The following is a 20,789-nucleotide window of genomic DNA, read 5'->3' on the forward strand; positions in this document are numbered from 1 at the left end:
TTATGAGATGCACATGTGGAGGCCATAGATGGCCATCCGTTTTCCTTTACTGCTCACCACCCTATTTCTCTTTAAATTTGAGAGAGTTCAAACTCACAAAGGCCTGAACAAATGGTAGAACCCATGCTCCCAATCACTGAGCCTTCTCTACCTTATTTATTTATTTACTTATTTATTCGAGACAAGTTTTCTCAATGAACCTAGAGCTCTCTGACTAGGCTGGAGTGGCTGGCCATTGAGCTCCCAGGACGCTCTTGTCTCCGCACCTGACAAGTTCTGGCGTAACACGCACGGCTGTACCAGTGGTTTGTGCAGGTGCTGGGGATCTGAACTCAGGTCCTTTGTGCTTAAGCAACAAGCAAACTTGCCTCCCGAGCCCCTGGCTGGATTTTTGAATCAGAACTTGAAGCTTTGAATCATCTAGGGTGGTTGGGTAGGGGTAGGGGTCGCAAGGAAAAAACAAAACAAAGCAAAACAAAACAAAAACCAAAACTCTGGTTTGAAAACAACTGTAAAGTTAGTCTCAAAAAAAACAAAAACAAAAACAAAGGAATTCCTTTTAGGTTAGTTTCTTTCTGGAATCTAGTTGGCATTTTCTATTTTGCTGTGGATTAAAGCAAACTCAGTTCTAGTTGAGTCAGGACTTGTAGGTGAGTTTATTTTTGTTTTGAAACATGGTATCATTTAGTTCAGCCTGCCCTCAAACCCACTAAAAACTAAATTGAACTTCTGATTGTCATGCCTCCACCACTCCAGTGGTCAAATATAGGAATTAAAAACAAACAAAAACTACTCCACTGGGTGATTTTTTTTTCTTTTTAGATGAAAAATTATTGTATATACAAACGATTATCATTTCTAAAAGTGGATTCTTTAAGTAGCTGAATTTTCAAAATTAGCAAACTAAGAGGCTGGAGAGATGGTTCAGCAGTTGAGAGCACTTGCTGCTCTTCCAGAGTACCTCTCCGTTCAATTTCCAGCACCCCACAGCAGATATCAACCCTCTGTAACTCCAGTCCCAGGGACCCGATGCCCTCTTCTGGCCTCCACCGGCACCAGACATACACACGAAGGCAGTCAGTTTAGTTACCCACTGCTTCTACTTTCCTGTCACCGTCCCGTTCCCCACAGTCCCCGCCCCCAGCCACGCCCCTTATCTCTTCCCCTGGGTTTACTTTCTGTGACCATTCACCCTGCTCTTTCCTCCTATCACTTCTTACCCTCTCTTGGTCTCCTTTCCAGTTTGTTAGGTTGTGCCCACACTTACTCCTATTCATATCCACTACAGGCTAGGATCTGCCCCTGAGAAACACGCCGTCTTTGTCTTTCCGAGTTTGGGTCACCTCGCTTATCATCCTTTCCAGGTCCAGGCTTGCAGGCGTGAGGTCTGAGTGTTTGCGGTGTCTGCAGGAATAATTTGGGAGGCACCGAGGAGGGTGGCCCCGACCATGCCCACCAGCGTCAAGGGGACAGGGACTCTCCGCAAGCCCTGGCCCCGCGGCCCCAAGCGTGCACAACCTTGCTGCTCACGCCCAGTAGGTGCGTTGCTGCACTAAATCAGCCAATCGTTTCCTCTCCGGAAAAAAAGGGGGGCGAGACAGGGCTGGCCCGCCCCGACGGAGGCTCCCGGAACTCGGGGGCGGGACTTCCGTCCGCTCTGGGGTTACTTCCGTCCCGGGGTGTTGGTGGTGGGAGGAGGTTGCGGCCGACAGCGTTTGGGGACGCGCAGAGCGAGGCTGCAGTCCGCGCTCCCGGTGGCGATGCTGGGGGACGGCTCCGGCGATGGCGAGCGCGACACGGACGAGGACGCGGCGGGGGCGGTGGCCGCACCTCCCGCCATCGACTTCCCCGTAGAGGTCTCGGATCCCAAGTATGATGGTAAGACAGGGATGGCTCGCGCAGTTCCTCGGCTCGTTGTTCATCTGGGTTCCCGCGCGCCAGCGGTCCCCCAAAGCCACCTAAGGCCGCAGGCTGCCACGGGGCTCGAACTCGGGTCCAGAGCTATAGGGCGCCGGGAGGCTGCGGGCGGGCCGTCAAGGGTTAGGCAAATATTTATTTCAAGAGAGTCTATGATCTGCCCGTTTGTGGGCGTTTATATTTCTTGGCCCCTGTTCTGTGCCACTTCCTTAAGGCCGCTTTTCACCTTCACGACCTGCCTTGTTACTCTTCAGTCGCTGAGTGTTATCTTTGTTCACTGCTAGAATGAGATCTGCTTCGCGGATTGGATAACTAATGAGCTAGGCAGTGTGGGGACGCTCAAATTTTCTTGAGGCTTTTGATACACATAAATCAAACTCTGTGACATAATGTGAGTAGTCCCCAAAACGTATTCTATGTAGATCAGCATTCTGAAAGTTTTACTGAAAGTACAGTTGGTTGTTCCCAGTTGCTTGGACAGTTTTAAAAAAATTGTGCTTTTGGTAGTTAGTACATTGAGTCGTGGTGCACACTTGTAATCCAAGCACTTGGAAAGTGGAGGCAGGAGGATCCGGAGTTGAAGGCCAGCCTGAGGTTTATGTTGAGTTCCAGGCCAGTTTGCAGGACTTAAGACTGTGTCTCAAAATAACAACAACAAAAAAGAGTGATTGTGGTGGAGCAGGTCACTGACAGATGGCTATGTTAGGTTGAGTAAGATCCTGGGTTCATCCTCCAGCACCCCAAACAAAAACATACATTCAAGGAGATTGTTAGCTGTCTACTGTCCCACAGAACGACTACAAAGGTTACATATTCCATTGAAGCTTGAAATACGTGTGTTGTGGTGGAGTTAGGGCTGTAAGCCAAAGCCAGTTTTCCCCATGTTATTCTTAAATACCGCCTGTAACAATTGACCGCAATGAGAAACAGTGCATAGTGGCGACTCGGCAGGCTGTAGAGGGGACAGTTGTGAGATAACTTTTTAAATGCATATGCAGATTTTCCCACACATCAAGCGGTATGTTATTGTAGCTGGAGAGCAAAGAAAGCATATGTCACAGGGAAGGTCCCAGCTGTAAACGTGCAGGTCCGTGATAAGAGCTTCTGCAAACCAAAGATTATTCTGGAAGGGAGTGATATCAGGCAAGCTTTATACCTCTTTTCCTCCTCCTGTTAATAATACTGTTCTACTTACATATTGATGACTCTCTAAAGAGACTTAGAACCCCTGCACAGATGTAGCCCCCGGCAGCTCAGTACCCAAGTGGGTGTCCTAGTAAGGGGAACAGGGCCTGTCTCTGACATGAATTCAGTGGCTGGTTCTTTGATCGCCTACCCCTGAGGCAGGGGCAGCCTTACCAGGCCACAGAGGAAGACAGTGCAGCCAGTCCTGATGAGACCTGATAGGCTAAGGTCAGATGGAAGGGGAGGAGGACCTCCCCTATCAGTGGACTGTGGAAGGGGCATGGGAGAAGAGAAAGGGAGGGCGGGATTGAGAGGGGCTTAGGGAGGGGCCTACAGCTGGGATAAAAGTGAATAAATTTTAATAAATAAATAAATGTATGTTTTAAAAGCCAAACAATCAAACACCCTTTTTAAAAAGCTGGGTAGGTCTTTAAAAATGTAGGGTCTTGTGCAAGCCCGCTGGGTGCTCTGCAGCTGAGCTAACTCCTAGCCCTCTTAACTTTCATTCTTGACGCAGGCTGTCTCTACATTGCCTATTGAATTTACTCTGAAGCCCAGTCTGGATCTGAACCTGCCTTGGCCTCCCAAGTAGCTGGGTTTAAAGAATGTGCCACCAGCTTGGCCTTTCTCTTACTGCTGGGGTGTTTGGACATTTTCCTGAGATTGGATTTGATTATCTGTTTCCTGTATGTTTACCAGCATCCTGGTTGGCAGACGTTTCAAACTGCTAATTCAGCCAGCACCTGCATCTGACATCTCACTACTTTGGAGAACTGAGAGTCGTTTTCCTCTAGTAATGTTTCCTCTTGTAACTGCGACCAGGAAGTTGAAACTTTTGGCCTTCCTTTCTCATTTTACTTGACTGTCTGTTGATCTTTTACAAATTACTTTTAATTATGTATATGTGTGTGAATCTTTGTGGGTATGTGCATGTGACTGCAAGTGTCTTCAGAGGTCAGAGGCACTGGATTTAGAGGTGGTTCGGAGTCTCCTGGTATGGATGCTGGGAACTGAATATGGGTCCCCTGCAGGAGCTGTGTGTTTCCGTAAGTGCTGAGCCATCTTACTAGCCATCTTATTGGCCGTTTGAAGGTTGTCGTCTTAAGTTATTTTATAGTACTTTTTAGCATGTTTTATGGACCCCAAGTTAGCTTCTAACTTGTAACGCAGCCAAGGATAACCTTAAACTTTAAGGTGCTCTTGCCTTTACCTCCCTGTTGCTGGAATCACAGGCCTTCTTTTTTGTGGTGATGGGGGTTGAACCCAGGGCTTCATGTGCACTCGGCAGGCACTCTACCAACTAAGCCAGATCCTCAGCTATTTCTTAAGTTCTTAAAAATGGATTTATTATTCGTTTTTAAATAGAAAAAACTTTTTAATAGAAAAGTAGAATTTTGATCTAAGCTGTAGCTCAGCAGTAAGGGCATGTTTGTGGCCCTCGAGTTAACCTGCCCTCCTCAAAAAAGACCTGCAAAAAAAAAAAAAAAAGACCTCTCTGCAGAAAAGAGGAAATAGTGAGTATAAAGACGCGTGAAGGTCACAGGGCACTAGCCTGTAATCCACAGTGAGGATCAGGCAGGGACCGCTCTAAATTTGAGGCTACTCTGCTCCTCTTCAGCTTCAACTCAAATTCACCTCCAGAAAAATCTTACCTCTTTTTTTCTTTTAAATGTCATTATGTATGTGGTGTGTATGTCTGTATGTGTCCATGTTCAAGTGGGTGTGAGAACAGGTAATTGGGTGTCTTCCTCAGTTGCTCACCACTGTATTCACTGACGTGTGGCCTCCCCCTGAAGCTGGAATTGGCAGATTTGGCTAGTCTAGCTACCTGGCATGCTTTCTCCGGGGATCCCCTCCAATGAGAGGCACTAGGATTATAAGGCAGTGCTGCCATCCCTGCTTGACCTTAATGTGGCTGCTGGGGATCCAGACTCCAGTCCTGGTGCTTCCACAGCAAGCGCAGTCTCCACCGAGCCATCTCCCCAGCCCCAGAAAACCTTTAGCCCGACCCACCATAACCACTCGTTGACTTTCTGTGCCCCTGAGTTACGTTATTTGTGCTGTCTTAGCAGAACCCGCCGTTTTGCCATTAGGAGGCATGCTTACCGAGAATGTTGTTGCCCTCCTTGTTTTTTCAGAGTCCAACATCCCGGCGGAGCTCCAAGTGTTAAAAGAACCCCTGCAGCAGCCCACATTCCCTTTCGCAGTGGCGAACCAGCTGCTGCTTGTCTCCTTGTTGGAACACTTGAGCCATGTGCACGAGCCAAACCCAGTTCATTCGAAACAGGTGTTTAAATGTGAGTACGACTAAGTGGGTATTGTTAAATGGAGCTCGGGGGAAGTACTGTCTTCAACGCTGTGCCTCCGAGAACCAGCTGAAATAGAACAGTTGGGTGCAAAATAGGTACGACTGATTGCCCATTCCTTACCATCATTTCAATTTTCCTTTGTGTAATTTCTTATAAAATTGTGTGTGATCCAATAAATAAAATAAAAAAAAATGTTTTGCAGCAATGAGAGTCATATAATCCTGGAGGATCTGTTAGGCTCTGGTTGGTGAGCAGCTAACCCTTGATTTTTTTTCTCTCTTTTGGATGTATTAGGGATTAAACTCGGGGCCTCACTTGTGTTAGGAAAGCATTAAGACAAATCTCTAGACATGACCTAGGTTTTTGGTTTTTTTGAGGTCGTTCATGTAAGCCCAGGCTAGCCTCAGACTCTGGGTATCAGAGGCTAACCTTGCACTTGTCTCTACCTCCCAAGTCCTGGAGTGCTGACGATGTGCTCCCACACTCAGTTTATGTACTTATCCAGCCCAGGCAAACATTTGAGCAGTGTCCTAGCCACTGGCTCAGTTCCTGAGCCGAGGACTGGAGGAGCTCCGTACCGTGTTGGTGAAAGTGTGAACGTTTGTTTTTCCTGTCTTGGGATGCTTGTGTTTTAGAAGCGTGAGCCCCGGGTTGCAGAATTCTGTTATGAGCCTGGTTTGTCTTACTGACTGAGACCACGGTAGCTTTTATGCGATGTGCAGTACCTCTTGTCCTGAACGAAGCAAATCTCACACTGTGGACCGTAGCGTTGTCTGTGGAGGAGGCGGCTTATGAAGGGAGGAGTCTTCTAGGTTTCAGAGTACAACTCTGCTGCAGTAGGCTCATGGCTTTGAAGTTGGAATTTTTCTATGAGAATCTTAAAAAAAGCAGATGTGCCACGCCGGATGCAGTGGAGCAGGCCTGTAATCCCAGCACTCTGGGAGGCAGAGGCAGGCGGAGCTCTGTGAGTTAGAGGCCAGCCTGGACTACAGAGTGAGGCCAGGACAGCCAAGGCTACGCAGAGAAACCCTGTCTCAAAACAGCAGCAGCAACAAAAACCAGAAGCAAACCTGTGGACACAGAACTTTCATTATTCTTCCCTGCACTGGGGTCACCCTCAGGGTCCTGTGCATTCGAAGCTTTGCTGTGCCGCATAACTACACCCAGCCTGACGGTAGAGGAGTTTTGAGTGCCACATATTGAGGCTTTTTAGAGTACGGAACTGTAAAACATGTATATTTTAGCTAGGTGTGGTGGTACATAACTGTAATTTCAGCATTTGGGAGGTAGAAGCAGGAGGATGAGGAGTGAAGGTTCAAAGCTCCCTTCACTACATAACGAGTTTGAGGCCAGCCTGAGCTATGTGAGACACTGTCTCACTGGGGAGAGGGTGCTGTTTCAAAAAAGCAAAACAACAACAACTAAACCCTAGTTTAATTTTATGTTAGTCTGCAAACTTTCCTAGGAAAATGTTTTTCTCTTTTTTCTTCTCTTTTTTTTTTTTATAAATTTTTTTTTAAGATTTATTTATTTTATGTGTATGAGTGTTCTGTCTGCATTTACACCTGCCAGAAGAGGGAATCCGTTCACATTATAGATGGTTGTGAACCTCCATGTGGTTGTTGGGAATTGAACTCATGCCCTTTGGAAGAGCAGACAATGCTCTTAACCACTGAGCCATCTCTCCAGCCTCCCACCCCCCCCCTTTTTTTTTAAGACAGGGTGTTACTGTATAGCCCTGGCTGTCCTAGAACTCACTGTGTAGACCAAGATGGTCTCATACAGAGGTCAACCTGCCTCTGCCTCTTGATTGATTGGGTCAGAGGTGCTTTTCTTGTGCCTTTCCCTGTCTTAAAATTCTAGAGGAATTTTAATCCAGCAAAATGACTACTTTGGCAAGAAATCACATCCAAAGTCCGTGGTTTGTGTGATCCAGCTGGAATGCCGATAAGCTGTTAGTACACAGCATTAATCCCTCTAGCTGTCTCTCAAACAATTGAGGGACAGACAAAATGAGGAGTCAGAGAAAGATTTGACAGAATGAGTCAGAGATACCCCCAACTCTCACAACAACGGAAGGAAAGAGAGCTACTGAAGAGAAGCGCAGGGAGAATAGGGGAGAGTTCAGCACAGGGATCCAGTAGAGTTCATGCGGTCAGCACAGCACAGGTTGCACACTTCAGTTGAGTTTGGTGCAGGCAGTTCAGTGGAGTTCAGTGTGGAGTTCAGAGCAATTCAATGAGAAGCAGAGAGAAGCCAGTTTGAATCAGTCAGCTTGGAGAGAAGTTTTGAGCCAGAATACTTGAGTTGGACCAGCCAGCCAGAGTTCAGAAAGAACTAGATAGGGTGAGTTTATTCGGCACTAAGTCTCAGGGGCTGAAAACATTCTAGGCCTATGTTAGCAGACAGAGGCTGGAAGCTGAAGCCTTCAAGGTCCAGGCCTGCAGAAGATTAGGTTGTTCAGAGGCTAGAAGCTTCTAGACCTAAACCTAGGGGACAGTTAGATAGAAAAGCTTTGGGCTCAGCCCAAGCCATCCATGTATTAGTAAAACTTGGGTATATCTCTCACCCCCCTCCCCGTCTGAGGAAATAAAACAACATTCACACTTTTTTCTCTTTATTTCCCTCTTCCCCTGTTCTCTCTGTCCATTTTGTTTGGGTTTTTTGTTTTTTGTTTTTTTCCCCTCCCTTTCCTTTCTCTTCCATTTCTGGTGTAGCGTGAGCTGCCCACTTGGCCCTGTCTGTCTTTCTCTATGCATAAATTAAGGACATCTCCATAGGAACTTTTTCAGAGACACCTGGTGCACAGTCTATATGTCCATCTGCTGTGTCCCTTTCCCCTTTTGAGACAAGGTGTCATTTAGCCCAGGCTAGCCTCAGACCTGCTGGGTAGCTGATAGATGACCTTGGACTTTGGATCCTCCTTTCTTAGCATCCGGCATACTGGAGTTACAGGTTTGCTTACCTTGCCCTGCCTGATGTCGACTGTTCTAATAACAGCTTGCCTTATTATTTTTATTTTACTAGTACTCTGCCAGACTTTTATCAAGATGGGGCTGCTGTCTTCCTTTACCTGCAGTGATGAGTTCAGCTCCCTGAGGCTGCATCACAACAGAGCCATCACTCACTTAATGAGGTCTGCCAAGGAGAGAGTGCGCCAGGTAAGCCCGACCACGGGTACTCTATATGATGAGTAAACTTGACTCTCCAAAGAACCCTATGTGGGGGCAGAAGCGATAGCTCAGCAGGTAAGAGTGCTAGCACAGGGTCTTGGTTCCGAACACCTACATGGTGGCTTACAACCTTTGGTAGCACTTTAGAGACCTCCACAGGCACCAGGCTGGATGACGCAGGTGCATGTCGGCAAAAACGCTCATGCACATAAAATACATTAAGGAAAAGAGAAAGAAAAAAAAAAGAACACAGTTTTGCTGGGTGTGTGGCTCAGTGGTCGTGCATTGAGTAGTGTGCCTAGGGCTGTGTGTGTTATCCTCAGCACTGGGGGGAAAAGTAGGAAAAGAGAACCATTTAAAAAAAAGGAAAAAGAACTGTATTTTTTAAGCATTACTTAATTTTAATTATATAAGTGGTTCTTAAATAGAAACGTGGTCAAGTTGACAATATTAATGTTCCTAATATGTTTTATGTTATACTGTTTTGTGGGAGCTTGGGAGAAAATGGGGAAAAGACAGACAAAACCTGAACCCTCACGAAACTTATGTTCTGATGCAGGGGACATGAACACCAGGGAAAGTTAGACAGATGTGAGGCTGGCATGTGGGTAGGAAGGGGATTAGGAAATGTTGTGAGGGGCATGGGACTTTGATGCACAGCGGCCATGGCAGACCTCGCTGAGAAAGTGGGCAAGTCCAGAGCTTGCGGACAGTCAACCTCAGGTTCACGGAGGTGAAGTGTCCCAGGCAGAGCCACAGTATTTGCGAGTGCCATTTGCTGAGCGCTGCTGGTGGCAGTGTGCTGCTCATTTCTGCAAGGCTGCCTTGCCTGTCGGTAGAGCAAAGCGGACAAGTGGAAGAGGAAGTGGGAGGGGCCGCGGGGGTGCATTGCTTGTCCTTACTAAATCCACAGGGTCAGCAGGCCGAGCAGTAGCAACAGTGCTATTGCCTGCCACTGTTTATTTTTATTTAATTTTATTTATTTATTTTTGATACAGTCTCACGCTGCAGCCCAGGCAGTTCTAGGACTCTGTGTAGTTCACGCTGGCCTCAAACTCTCCATACTTTTGCTCTAGGCTTCCTAAGTGCTGGGGTTACAAATGTGGTTGCCATGGCCAGTTTGGAGTGGGCTCTTGTGACGATTTTAATGAACTTGGTTTTACAGAGTGGACACAGGAAACACTGCAGGACTTTGAGCATAAGAACATTTTAACAGGTTCCCACCTGCTGCTGTGCTGGAAATAGAGGGAGAGGATCAAGGGCAGGGAGACAGGTACAGGGATAAGATGGCTCCAGAATGGGGTGGTAGCCGTGGAGACGGGACAAGTCAATTCCTTTTTTTTTTGACATTTGAAGAGAAGTCAGTTTTTGGAGCTCCTTGCAAATGAATTCTCAGCTTCTCAGCTCTGAAATATTTTTAATCATAAACTTAAGTCATATTAAAATGTTATTTATAAGCTGGTCATGTCCTGTAATCCCAGCACTCAGGCCAGGGCAAGAGGATTGCTGCAATTTTGAGACTAGCTTGGTCTGCAGGGTGAGTTCTAGGCTAACCAAGGCTACATCAATACCCTGTATCAAACACAAACAACAAAAAGCTATTTTTATCCTTACGTGATGCCTCACGTTTGTAATTCAGGTACCCAGCAGGTCGAGGCAGGAGGATTCTGAGAACAAGTTTTGCCCTATAGTGAAATCTGTTTCACAACTGCTCTAGTAAATGAGTGAAATGCTAGACTAAGGTCTTGTCTGAGGTACTCGAGCATTTGAGTTACAGCGGTGTTGCATTTGGTCCCTTGTTTGTCAGATGCTTCAAGTGGTTCTTAAAGGTGCTGTTTTGGTTTTAGGGTCCTTGTGAAGATAATTCTTACATGCAGAAAATCAGGTATGTAGCCAGTGTTTTTTCACTATCTTGACTAACTTAAAAAAAAAATCATACCTAACTTATAAAAGTTACTTCTTTGTTCTTTGTTTTTTGGGACATACTCTGACTGTGTCACCCAGTGAGCTCTAAGATTTCCTGTGCTTCTCATTGCCCCACTAAGTATGGATTCTTGTCAGCTTGCCTTTCCCCCCGCCTTCCCCCCCTTTTTTTTTTTCTTGAGGCAGGGTCTCATGTAGGTCAGACTGTTCTCAGGTTTGCTGTGTAGCTGAGACTGACCTTAAACTCTTGATCCTCCTGCCTCTACTTCCCAAGTGCTGAGACTGCAGGCATAAAGCCACTACCTTTGTTCTCCCTTTCTCTCTCTCTTGCTTGCTCTCATTCTCTCTCTGTGTGTTTGGGTACATATGTCTGCATGTGGCTGTGTGCAGATGCCTCTGGAGGTTGAGAGAAGTGGTTTTCTCCATCTTGCTTCAATGTGTAGGAAGGGTAGAGTCTTGTTGCCCGGGAAGCTTCCGGTTCTCTTGGTCTAGCCAGCCTGCCTGCTCTAGGACCCTTGTGTCTTCCTCCCTGTTGCTGAGATCGCAGGGTCCTGTCATGCACAGCGTGTGTTTATCTGCACAGCAGCCTCCATGCTTGCATGTAGCAAATGCTTTCCCTGCTGAGCCATCCCACAAACCTCTTCCCTGACTGTTTTTGAGACAAAGTCTATTTGCAACCCAAACCGTCTTTATACTGGAGATCCTCCTGCTGGGATTATAGACATGAGCAAACATGTCCAGTCAGCATTCTCTCGCCCCCATTAATTTGACTGCTGATACCTCTTTTAGGAAACCACTATTGCCTTTTACTTTATTCACTTTTTTTTCTTCCTGACACAGAAAGGTTTCTCTGTGTAGCCTTGGCTGTTATGTACTCACCTTGAAGACCAGGCTAGCCTTGAACTCACTGAGAACCGCCTGCCTCTGCCTCCCAGAGTGCTGGGATTACAGGTGTGCGCCACTGCACCCAGCTATTTACAAACTTAAAAAAATCTGTAAGGAGCCTGCATCATACAGGGGTTCAAGGACGGGAGGCATTTGGTAGCATACAGCTGTAGTCTCAGCACATTAAGAAACAGAAATGACAGGCTTGTCACATGTTGAAGGCCAGCCTTGGCCTACATAGTTCCAGTAAGCCTGGACTCCTGAGTAAGACCTTGTCTCAAATCCCCAGCTACCCACAAAACAACCACTACAAGAAGAAGTTGAAGTTAAACTACCTGGAAAAGGGTGCGCGTGACAGTGACGTGAGCATAGCCTCAGAGGTGAAGGCAGCAGGTTCAGAAGCCTAAGTGTCCGCTTTGGCCACCAGAAGCCCCAGGGTATCTCAGAAGGAAAGAAAAAGCTCATTCATTACATTAATTACTTCTCTGTCTGTATGTGCAGCATCGTTTCCGATTTCTGTTGGAATGCTAATTAATAAATTTAATGAGTCCTTTTGCTGTTGTTATTACATTCTTCATTTACCTAGCCATTTTCTTCCCATAGACAATTAGAAATTTCTTTTTAGCTGATTGTTTCTGTTTTGCAGTTTACTGATGAATGAGTCTCAGCAGGTTGGTAACAATGTATACATTTGATTGTCACCCAATATTAATGGCCTGCTTGTATTTAATTTTTAGATCCAGGGAGATAGCTTTCGAAGCACAAACATCACGCTACTTAAACGAATTTGAAGAGCTTGCCATCTTAGGAAAAGGAGGATATGGAAGAGTATACAAGGTTTTGTTTTGCTTTTTACTGTTTGCTCATTTTGACCTGTTCTCTCAGTTTGTGTATTTTGAGAAGTTATTTTCATTATTATGATTAGAAACATCAGAGATTCCTAAAAACCATGGTTTTATTTTCATTTATCATTTATAGGCAATTGATAGCTTTTAATATTTTCTTAACTGTGTTGGTAATATTGACTGTTTAGGTAGATTCTGGAAACTTGAGTTTTTAATCTGTAGTTTAGGGTTATTAAAAATGTGTTATAAGGCGGGCATGGTGGCACACCTTTAATTCTAGTACTGGGGGGGAAGAGGCGGGTGGATCTCTGAATTTGAAGCCAGCCTGGTTTACAGAGCAAATGCCAGCCCAGCCAGGATAACATAGTGAGATCTTGTCTCAGAGAGAGAGAGAGAAGAAAAATGTAACAAGAGATGAATGTGGGAAACAGATTTGTAGGGAGGAAACCGATTAGCAAGGGTGGGAGGGGAGAGGGGTTTGTATTTGTTCAGGTATAACAACACCAAAGAACAAGCTTAATAAAAGTAGAATTTAGAAGTATTTTTAACCTAATTTAAAAGTATTTTTAAAGTATAGATTAAAGATTTTCATCAGGATGATGAGAAATTGGCCTCACTCAAACAGCACAGTAAGGCTGTGCTGCTGGAGCTATGTCTAGCTGGCCCCTGCATGGTGGTGCTAAGTAGAGGTAGGTGTAGGGGACTCCACACAGTGGGGAGCTCCCCCCGAGACCCAGGATTAGATGCAGACCTCACCCAAAGCCTGTTTTCACAGAGAGATTATTTATTAAGCAGAGAAGAAAAGTAAAAGTGGCTGCTCTTTGGCTAAGGCAGAAAATGTGCTTGCTGCAGGCCAAAGCCCTGGACCTCCTCCCCGCACCTCCCAAACCCGTGCTGCTACATGCCTGTGGGAGCTGCAGATAGGATCACAAGTTCAACGTCATCCTTGGTTACATAGTGAGCTTGAGGCCAGCCTGGGCTGCCTGAGAAAGACTAAAATAAAAAAATTGTGTCACTAGAAACATGGCGTTTCTGTGTTTGAGGCTGTAGGTAGAACTTCTTCAGGCTGGGAGCCACTGGGGTTGGGCACAGTTTAGTTGGCAAGGCTCCTGTTTCAGAAGACTAGGGCTGACTTTCCTCCTTGTAGGAAGAATGGTTTTAGCTTAATTTGATCTCTAGTTGGTTTGGGTGATCAAAGCTCTCGGGGTGGATTCCTTTACTCAGTTGCATTTGATGGAATTTAATACTTCACTTCTTCTGTTTTTTAGGTCCGGAACAAGCTAGATGGTCAGCATTATGCAATTAAGAAAATCCTGATTAAGAGTGCAACTAAAACAGACTGTATGAAGGTATGACTTTGGGTGTGTATGTGGACAGGTGCACATGTGTGAAAGTGTAGACACCACATGCTTCTGGGTGATGATGCATTCCTTAGGCACCATCCACCTCAGTGTTACAGACAAGGTCTCTCAACTATATCGAGCTGCTCAGCAGGTAAGCAGATTGGTTGGTCAGTGAGCCCAGGGATCCTCATCTCAACCTCCTCAGTATTGGGATTGCAAGTATTACAAGCATGTGACAATGTGACATGTCCAGTGGTTTTTTTTTTTTTTTTTTTTTTTAGTGTGAATTCAAACTCAAGTTTTCATGCTTGGCAAATTGAGCACTTTACTGACCAAGCTATCCCCCTAACCCTGAAGGTAGGATTTCAGAAAATGATGTGAGCTGGCCCCTGCATGGTGGTGCTAAGTAGAGGTAGGTGTAGGGGACTCCACACAGTGGGGAGCTCCCCCCGAGACCCAGGATTAGATGCAGACCTCACCCAAAGCCTGTTTTCACAGAGAGATTATTTATTAAGCAGAGAAGAAAAGTAAAAGTGGCTGCTCTTTGGCTAAGGCAGAAAATGGCTGCCAATGGCTTTGCGGCTGTCATTTTTAAGGAGAGCAAAAAGGGAGGTCTGTGTTAGAAAGGCCTAGGATGTGGTGGTATGTTCCAATTGGGCATGTTAATTAGGTGAACCAAAGGATGGTTTTGCGTGCTGGACCTTGGTAGTCAGCTTCAGGAATGAGTCCAGTATAAGAAAGTGTCCAAATAAGGGAACAGACCTTGATGGCTAGCTTTAAGGATGTGTGTAATCTGTGGTTTACAAGGGAGAGGGGAGAGGGAAGGGCAAGGCCTGCCAGTGCCATGTTTGCCAAACCCAGGCGTGCTAGAGCCCATCAGTAGGAGGATCAGTTCAAGGCCCACCTCTGGTATAGAGCTAGTTGCAGGCTAGACTGGATTATATCCGACCCTATCATAAAAGCCATCCCCACCAAAAAAAGGAGTCTGATTTGAGCAGCTGGGCTTGCTACATGTACCAATAGTCTAAGCTCCTGGGAAGGAAGAGGCAGCATGACCCCAAGACTGGAGTAGCCCTGGCTATATTGTTACAAAAAAGCAGGGTGGGGGAGATGCCTGTAATCCTGCTTCTCAGGGTGAAGCTGGAGAATAGAAAATTCAAGGCCTGCTGGGGCTTTGGATGAGTTCAAGGCTAGACAGCTTACTAAGGCCCTTTCTCAAGCAGTAGAAGGCAGGTGGTGGATGTGTTACTGTGTGAGGACTTGCCTCTGTTGAAAGGCTGTGGGTTCCACCATGGTGCAGAGAAACAGCAGTGCGGGAGGAGCTGTGAGGGACACTCACTGTTGATTTGTCCTGAAAGAGTTAGATCTGTATTTATACGTGTGTATTTGCTGAATAGTAAGTTATACCGGTAAATGCAGAAAATGTGAAAATTAAATTTTTATTTTATATAATTTTTTCTTCACAGTTGTTAATTTTCAATTTTATTTTATATATTTTTATATATTTATATATAAAAATATAAATATATTTATATATTCGTTTTTAAGATTAATTGCACAGTGTAGACCAGGCTGGCCTCAAACTCAGCCTGCCTCTGCCTCCCAGATGCTGAGACTAAAGTCATGAGACAGGCTGTGTACATGTCTGTGCACCCGTGTTTACCTGCAGTAGTTGTGTGGAGGTCAGAGAACAATTTATGGGAGTTGGCTCTCTCCTGTTACCATGTGAATCCCAGGGACCAGGTTCAGGTCATCAGGCTTGGCAGCAAGGTGCCTTTCTTTGCCTTGTGAGCTTTTGCACAGAAATTAAGTACTTGGCTACCTTACTGTCGAGCTTGTTATATAAAAGGATGGGCCCAGTGTCCGCCCACATCTTACACACATGCGGTTCTGGATAAATGCCCTTCTCCTCCAAATTACTGTGTGAATAACAGTGACAAACCCTTCCTGTCACAACGGTGGTCCCAGTGCTCAGAATGCTCAACAGGAGGCTCACAAGTTTGAAGCCAGGCTGTGCTGCATTGTGAGACAATAATGAAACAGAAGCAAACAAAAAACACTCCACAGAGCCCGGGGACACACAGCTCAACGGAGAAGAGCTTATTTAGCATGCTCAAAGCCCTTACATTCTCAGCAGCATTTTAAAAAACGGAAAGACAATAAAGGTAAGAAAGCATAGGAGGAATGATAGCAGTGGTCTCGACGCTTACGGTGAGGAGGGATACAGCAATCAAGTGAGCTATCAAAACATAAAGTAGATGTGGAGTCTTTAAAATTTGTGTCTGGCTGGGTGTGTTTGGCGCACACCTTTAGTCATGGCACTTGAGAGGCAGAGACAGGAGGGCCTAAGTTCGAAGCCAGCCAGGACTACACAGAGCCTGTCTCAAAAATAACAACAAAAACAATAGCTGTTTGTCTTTCTCAGGATTGTTCCTGTTTTTATGCAGTTCAGATTTCTTTTTTTTAGAAGGGTTACTATTAATCTTCCAGTGCTAGTAGAATTGGGTAACAAATTGCCATTAAAAACAGTTGTAATTATTTTTGTTTAGGTGCTACGGGAAGTAAAGGTTCTGGCAGGTCTCCAACATCCCCATATTGTTGGCTATCACACTGCATGGATAGAGCATGTGCATGTGGTTCAGCCACAAGGTAAGTTATTTCCTTTATTTACTTGGGGTGGGGGTGAGGGGTTGCTTTTGAGACAGGGTCTCTACATAATCCTCGCCATCCTGGAACTTTTCACTATGTAGACCTGGCTAGTCTTGACCTTGCAGAGTTCTGCCTGCCTCTGCGCTTCCTGAGTACTGGGATTAACGGTTTCGCCACCATGCCCAGCCTTTTTTTTTTTTTTTTTTAATTTTCCAAGACAGTGTTTCCCAAGTGCTGGGATTATAGGTATGTATCACTGTGCCTGGCTTTAAAAGATTTTTTAAGGTATATATATTTTGTTTGTTTCTTTGTTTTGAGACAGAGTCCATGTAGCCTTGCCTAACCTTGAACTCATGGAGATCTACCTGCCTCTGCCTCACAAGTGCTGGGATTAAAGGCAGCTAGGCACCACACCTAGCTGCCTAGCTTACTTTTAATTATGTGTATATGTATGTTTCTGTGTGTGGGCATGTACACACATGCTCCTTGGTGCCCTTCAAGTCCCAAAGATGAAGTCCTGGCTAGCCTGAAAATTCTACATGCTGGCCCCAAATTTGCTGTGATTCTTCTGCCTTTGCCTCTGGAGTGCTAGGGTTAATACATGAATCATTGTGCCTGGCAAAGGGAAATAGGTTTTGTTGGATTGATTCAAGTCAGTCATCCCCAGTCTAAAAATCTGAAAAGAGAATCTGAAAAGTTCTCGTATCTAAAACTTTTAAAGCCTCATCAAGCACAATTTTTTGGATACTTGAACTTTTTGGATTTCTGGGGAGGCCCCTGGAGAGCTGTGGTCTCCCCCTCCCCCCGTATATACTCAGTCTGTACATGAGTGTCTCGTAAACTTCTACCTCAGCCAAATTTGCCCTGCCTTTCTATACAGAAGCTGAAAATGTTTCTGTTTTTATTTACTTATTAAAAAAATTTTTTTGAGACAAGATCTACACTATTACCAATCCCAAATTAGTCTCAAAATTAATTAGATCATGTTGCCCGTCGAGTCAGGATTTTATCTCAGCTTCCAAGGGCTGAGCTCACGAGCATGTGCTTGTGCACAGAGCTTTAATTTTTTTTTTTAGTTTTAGTTTTGTTTTTGTTAGTGCTGAGGATTGACTGCAGGGCCTTGTACATGCTAGCAAGCATTCTCCTGCCGTGCTGTGTCCCCAGCCCCATGGTTTATTTTTAAATAGTCAAGAGGAGGGGCTGGGAAATGGTTCAGTTAGTGAAATGTCTGCTCTATAAGCAAGAGGACCTGAGTTAGGATCCTTAGCGGGCATGTGAAAAGACACTGCAGTGTGCAGTCATCTGCAGTGTGCAGGATCCGGAGCGGGGGCCCGCCAGCCTCGCCAAGCTGAGGCGCCCCAGATTCTGTGAGAGCCTGTCTCAGAAAGGTACAGGGTGAGAAAGACAAGACACTGACCTCCACAGGCATGGACAGCACACATGTCCACTAGCACCCACATGCATAGGTGCATACACCAGCAGAAACCATAATGTCAGCACGCACACACACACCGAAAAGGAAAAAAATCAGTAGAAGAGGATTTTATGAAAAAAGATTGTGACATTGAAATTTCAGTTCAATCAAGTTTATTAAAATATAAGTTTAAAGATTTATTTTACGTATGGTGTGTGTGTAAGTGTGTGTAATATGTGTTTGCCGGTGCCCATGGACATCCAAAGAGGGCTTCAGGGCAGTTAAGGTGTATGTAGGCTGCTTGATGTGCATGCTGAGAACTGAATCCGAAGTCTGTAAGAGCAGCCAGTGCTCCTAACTGCCGAGCCGTCGCTCCAGCCCCGCTCACTCCCTTTTTGTCTGGAGTTGCTTTTTACTACAGCAGACGTAAGGCTGCGTCCTTGAAGCCCTCCAAACCTCAGACCTCTAGAAGCCTTGGTAATCCCTGGTGGTTGGAACTGAGTCCCTTCAGTTCCTGGAGTATGTCCCCACCTCCTGGACTCTGTGCTCCTTTTGATCTGTAGCTCCATTTGGCGCAGTCTGTGTGTGTTAGCTCTGAATGTGGCTGTACCTTCAAAATCACAGCAGCTCGCAGATGTTTGTGTTCATTTCTGTTTGGCAGACAGAGTTCCCATTCAGCTGCCCTCTCTTGAAGTGCTGTCGGAGCACAAAGGGGACAGGTATGTGCATTGGTGTTACTTGTGTACCTTAATCTTGTTTTTTTGTCAATAACTTGCATTTGTCTTTTGCTACCAGTAACTTGGGAGGAATGTTGTAGACTTTCTTCCTGCTTGTTTTCTTTTCTTTTTTTATCCTTTTGTCAGTTTGCTTATTTTCCTTATAGAAGACCAAATTACCTTCTCTTATCATAGTTGTTAGTATTTACTTTAATTGACTTATTTGGGACAGGGTCTTACTGTGTAGCTCAGACTGATCTTTAATTTTCTTTGTAGTCCAGGCTAGTTTCAGTTTTGACAATCCTCCTGCCTCAGCTTCTTGGGATTACAGATCTGGCTCTTAGTCAATATTCTAAATCAAAGTTAATGCTAGATAGGTATGATACTCCTTTTCAAATTTAAGACAGGGTCTCATGTAGCCCAGGCTTGCTTAGAACTTGCTATGTAGCTGAGGACGGCTTTGAACTACTGATCCTCCTGTCTTCACCTCTCAGTCATTGCTGAGATTACATGTCCAGTGCTGTTTATTTGGACATTTCAAGGCTTGAAAGAGCAATTCAGATACTCTTGTCATTTACATTCACTTTTGTGTTGCTGTTTTTTTACTTCTAGAGATCAAGGTGGTGTTAAAGATAATGAAAGCAGTTCATCCATTATCTTTGCTGAACTTACCTCAGAAAAGGAAAAACCTTTCGGCGAATCTGACATTAAAAATGAGAATAACAACTTGGTGAGCTACACGGCCAATTTAGTGATCAGGAACAGCAGTGAATTTGAATCGTCTGTTGAGCTCCAAGAAAATGGCTTGACTGATTTGTCTGCCAGACCAGTTGTCAAGCATCAGCTGCCACTGGGGCAGCAATCAGACTTGGAAGGGACTTTTACATCCACAGATGAGTCTTCTGAAGACAACTTGAACCTGCTGGGGCAGACAGAGGTAGAGTGTTTTCCAGATCCCACATCTGTAAGGGTTTGACTGTGTGACGTCCCTCTGACCTCTGCCGACTTCCTGCCTGGTTGTGTTCCATCTTCCTACGTGGTTTTCTTCTGTTTAGTCCCATGGACTCAATGTGGTCCCTTTAGCTGTACGGTATTTTTCAGGTTTGGGTTCCCCCACTTGACAGAAGGTTTAATATAGCCCAGGCTGACCTGGAATGAGCTATGTAGTCAGAGATGACCTAGAATGTCTTATCCTCCTGCGTCTACCTTTAAAGTGCTGGAATTACAGGTATGCACTACCTGTATACACACAGTTTCTGCAGTTCTGAGAGACAAATCCAGGGCTTGTGTGTGCTAGGGAGCACTGTCCTTGTTACTGCTCTTCCCATTGGATCAGTGCATCCTAGATACTCTCTGTTGTGTGTCCTTGAATTGGAAGCTTCATTACCATCTGCTCTTGGTATGTGTTAGCATCATACTATAAATGTATACATATATTCATGCCAAACAAGTTTCTGTTTTTGGAGTGTAAGTGAGTTTTGGTGATTCTTGTAAGATTATGAGGTCAGTTGTCAGTGTACTTTTACTGTGTTAAGTTTGCTGATATGCTCATCAGACTCTCATCAGTATTGTTAGCGTTTAAAAAACTAGAGCAAGCCTGGCACAGTGGTGCATGCAAGTAATCCCAGCATTCAGGGAGGCAGAGCATCTCTGTGAGTTCCAGGTCAGCCTGGTTTACAGAGTAAGTCAAGAACAGCCAAGGCTACACAGAGGAACCCTGTCTCACTAGAGCACTGGAGGCTGGAGCAATAGCTCCATTGAGAAATGCTTGCCGTATAAAGCCTGACCCGAGTTTGATCCCCAGAATTTATATAAAAAGTTGGGTGGGGTGGTGCACACTTGTAATCCAGCTCTGCGGGTGTCAAAAGAGATGGACCCCTGTGCTCACTGGCTAGCCACTCTGTCCTAAGTGATAAACTCTATACCCCAATGAGAAATGCCATCTCCAAAAACAAGACAGTCAGCCCCAAGGAACAGCACCTGAGACTGAATTCTGGCCTCCACATCCACGTGCCTCTTGCACACACACATGAGAATCCACAGACCCCTCCTCTCCTCATACATGCTCACACAAAACTAAACATTAATGGAGTCTACAATCTGACAATGTAGGATTGAAAATCTGTGTGTACCAAAATAATAATTATGGAAGAATGTGTGTGTCTACATGCTTTTGGTTTGGTTTGGTTTGGTTTTGGCTTTTTTGTTCTGTTTTTTTCAAGACAGGGTTTCTCTGTGTCACCCTGGCTACACAGACCAGACTCAGAGATCCGCTTGCTTCTGCCTCCCTAATGCTGGGATTAAAGGTGGAGGCCTAAATCCTTTTTTTTTTTTTTTTTTCAGCTGGCTGCTGTAAACTTAATGTTCTCTCACAATGTAATGAAGACAACTGTCTTAGTTTCTTTTTTTTTTTTTTTTTTCCTTTTGCTG

The 20,789-nt window shown here is 45.2% G+C and overlaps 1 protein-coding gene across 1 annotated transcript in view; it reads left to right on the forward strand.

Moving 5' to 3' along the window:
* The first annotated feature begins 1,653 nt into the window (after positions 1-1,653).
* The window catches only part of Eif2ak1 (eukaryotic translation initiation factor 2 alpha kinase 1), a 35,856-nt gene continuing 16,720 nt past the window's right edge, over positions 1,654-20,789 (forward strand). The window contains exons 1-9 of the mRNA XM_060368099.1: positions 1,654-1,878; positions 5,241-5,399; positions 8,439-8,572; positions 10,432-10,469; positions 12,130-12,229; positions 13,506-13,586; positions 16,130-16,229; positions 18,305-18,362; positions 18,972-19,296. Coding sequence (XP_060224082.1) covers positions 1,761-1,878; positions 5,241-5,399; positions 8,439-8,572; positions 10,432-10,469; positions 12,130-12,229; positions 13,506-13,586; positions 16,130-16,229; positions 18,305-18,362; positions 18,972-19,296 — 1,113 coding nt within the window. The 5' untranslated portion in view covers positions 1,654-1,760. The remainder of the gene's footprint in view (positions 1,879-5,240; positions 5,400-8,438; positions 8,573-10,431; positions 10,470-12,129; positions 12,230-13,505; positions 13,587-16,129; positions 16,230-18,304; positions 18,363-18,971; positions 19,297-20,789) is intronic.

Source organism: Meriones unguiculatus, chromosome 15, assembly GCF_030254825.1.
Source record: "Meriones unguiculatus strain TT.TT164.6M chromosome 15, Bangor_MerUng_6.1, whole genome shotgun sequence".
NCBI classification, from domain to species: Eukaryota; Metazoa; Chordata; class Mammalia; order Rodentia; family Muridae; genus Meriones; species Meriones unguiculatus.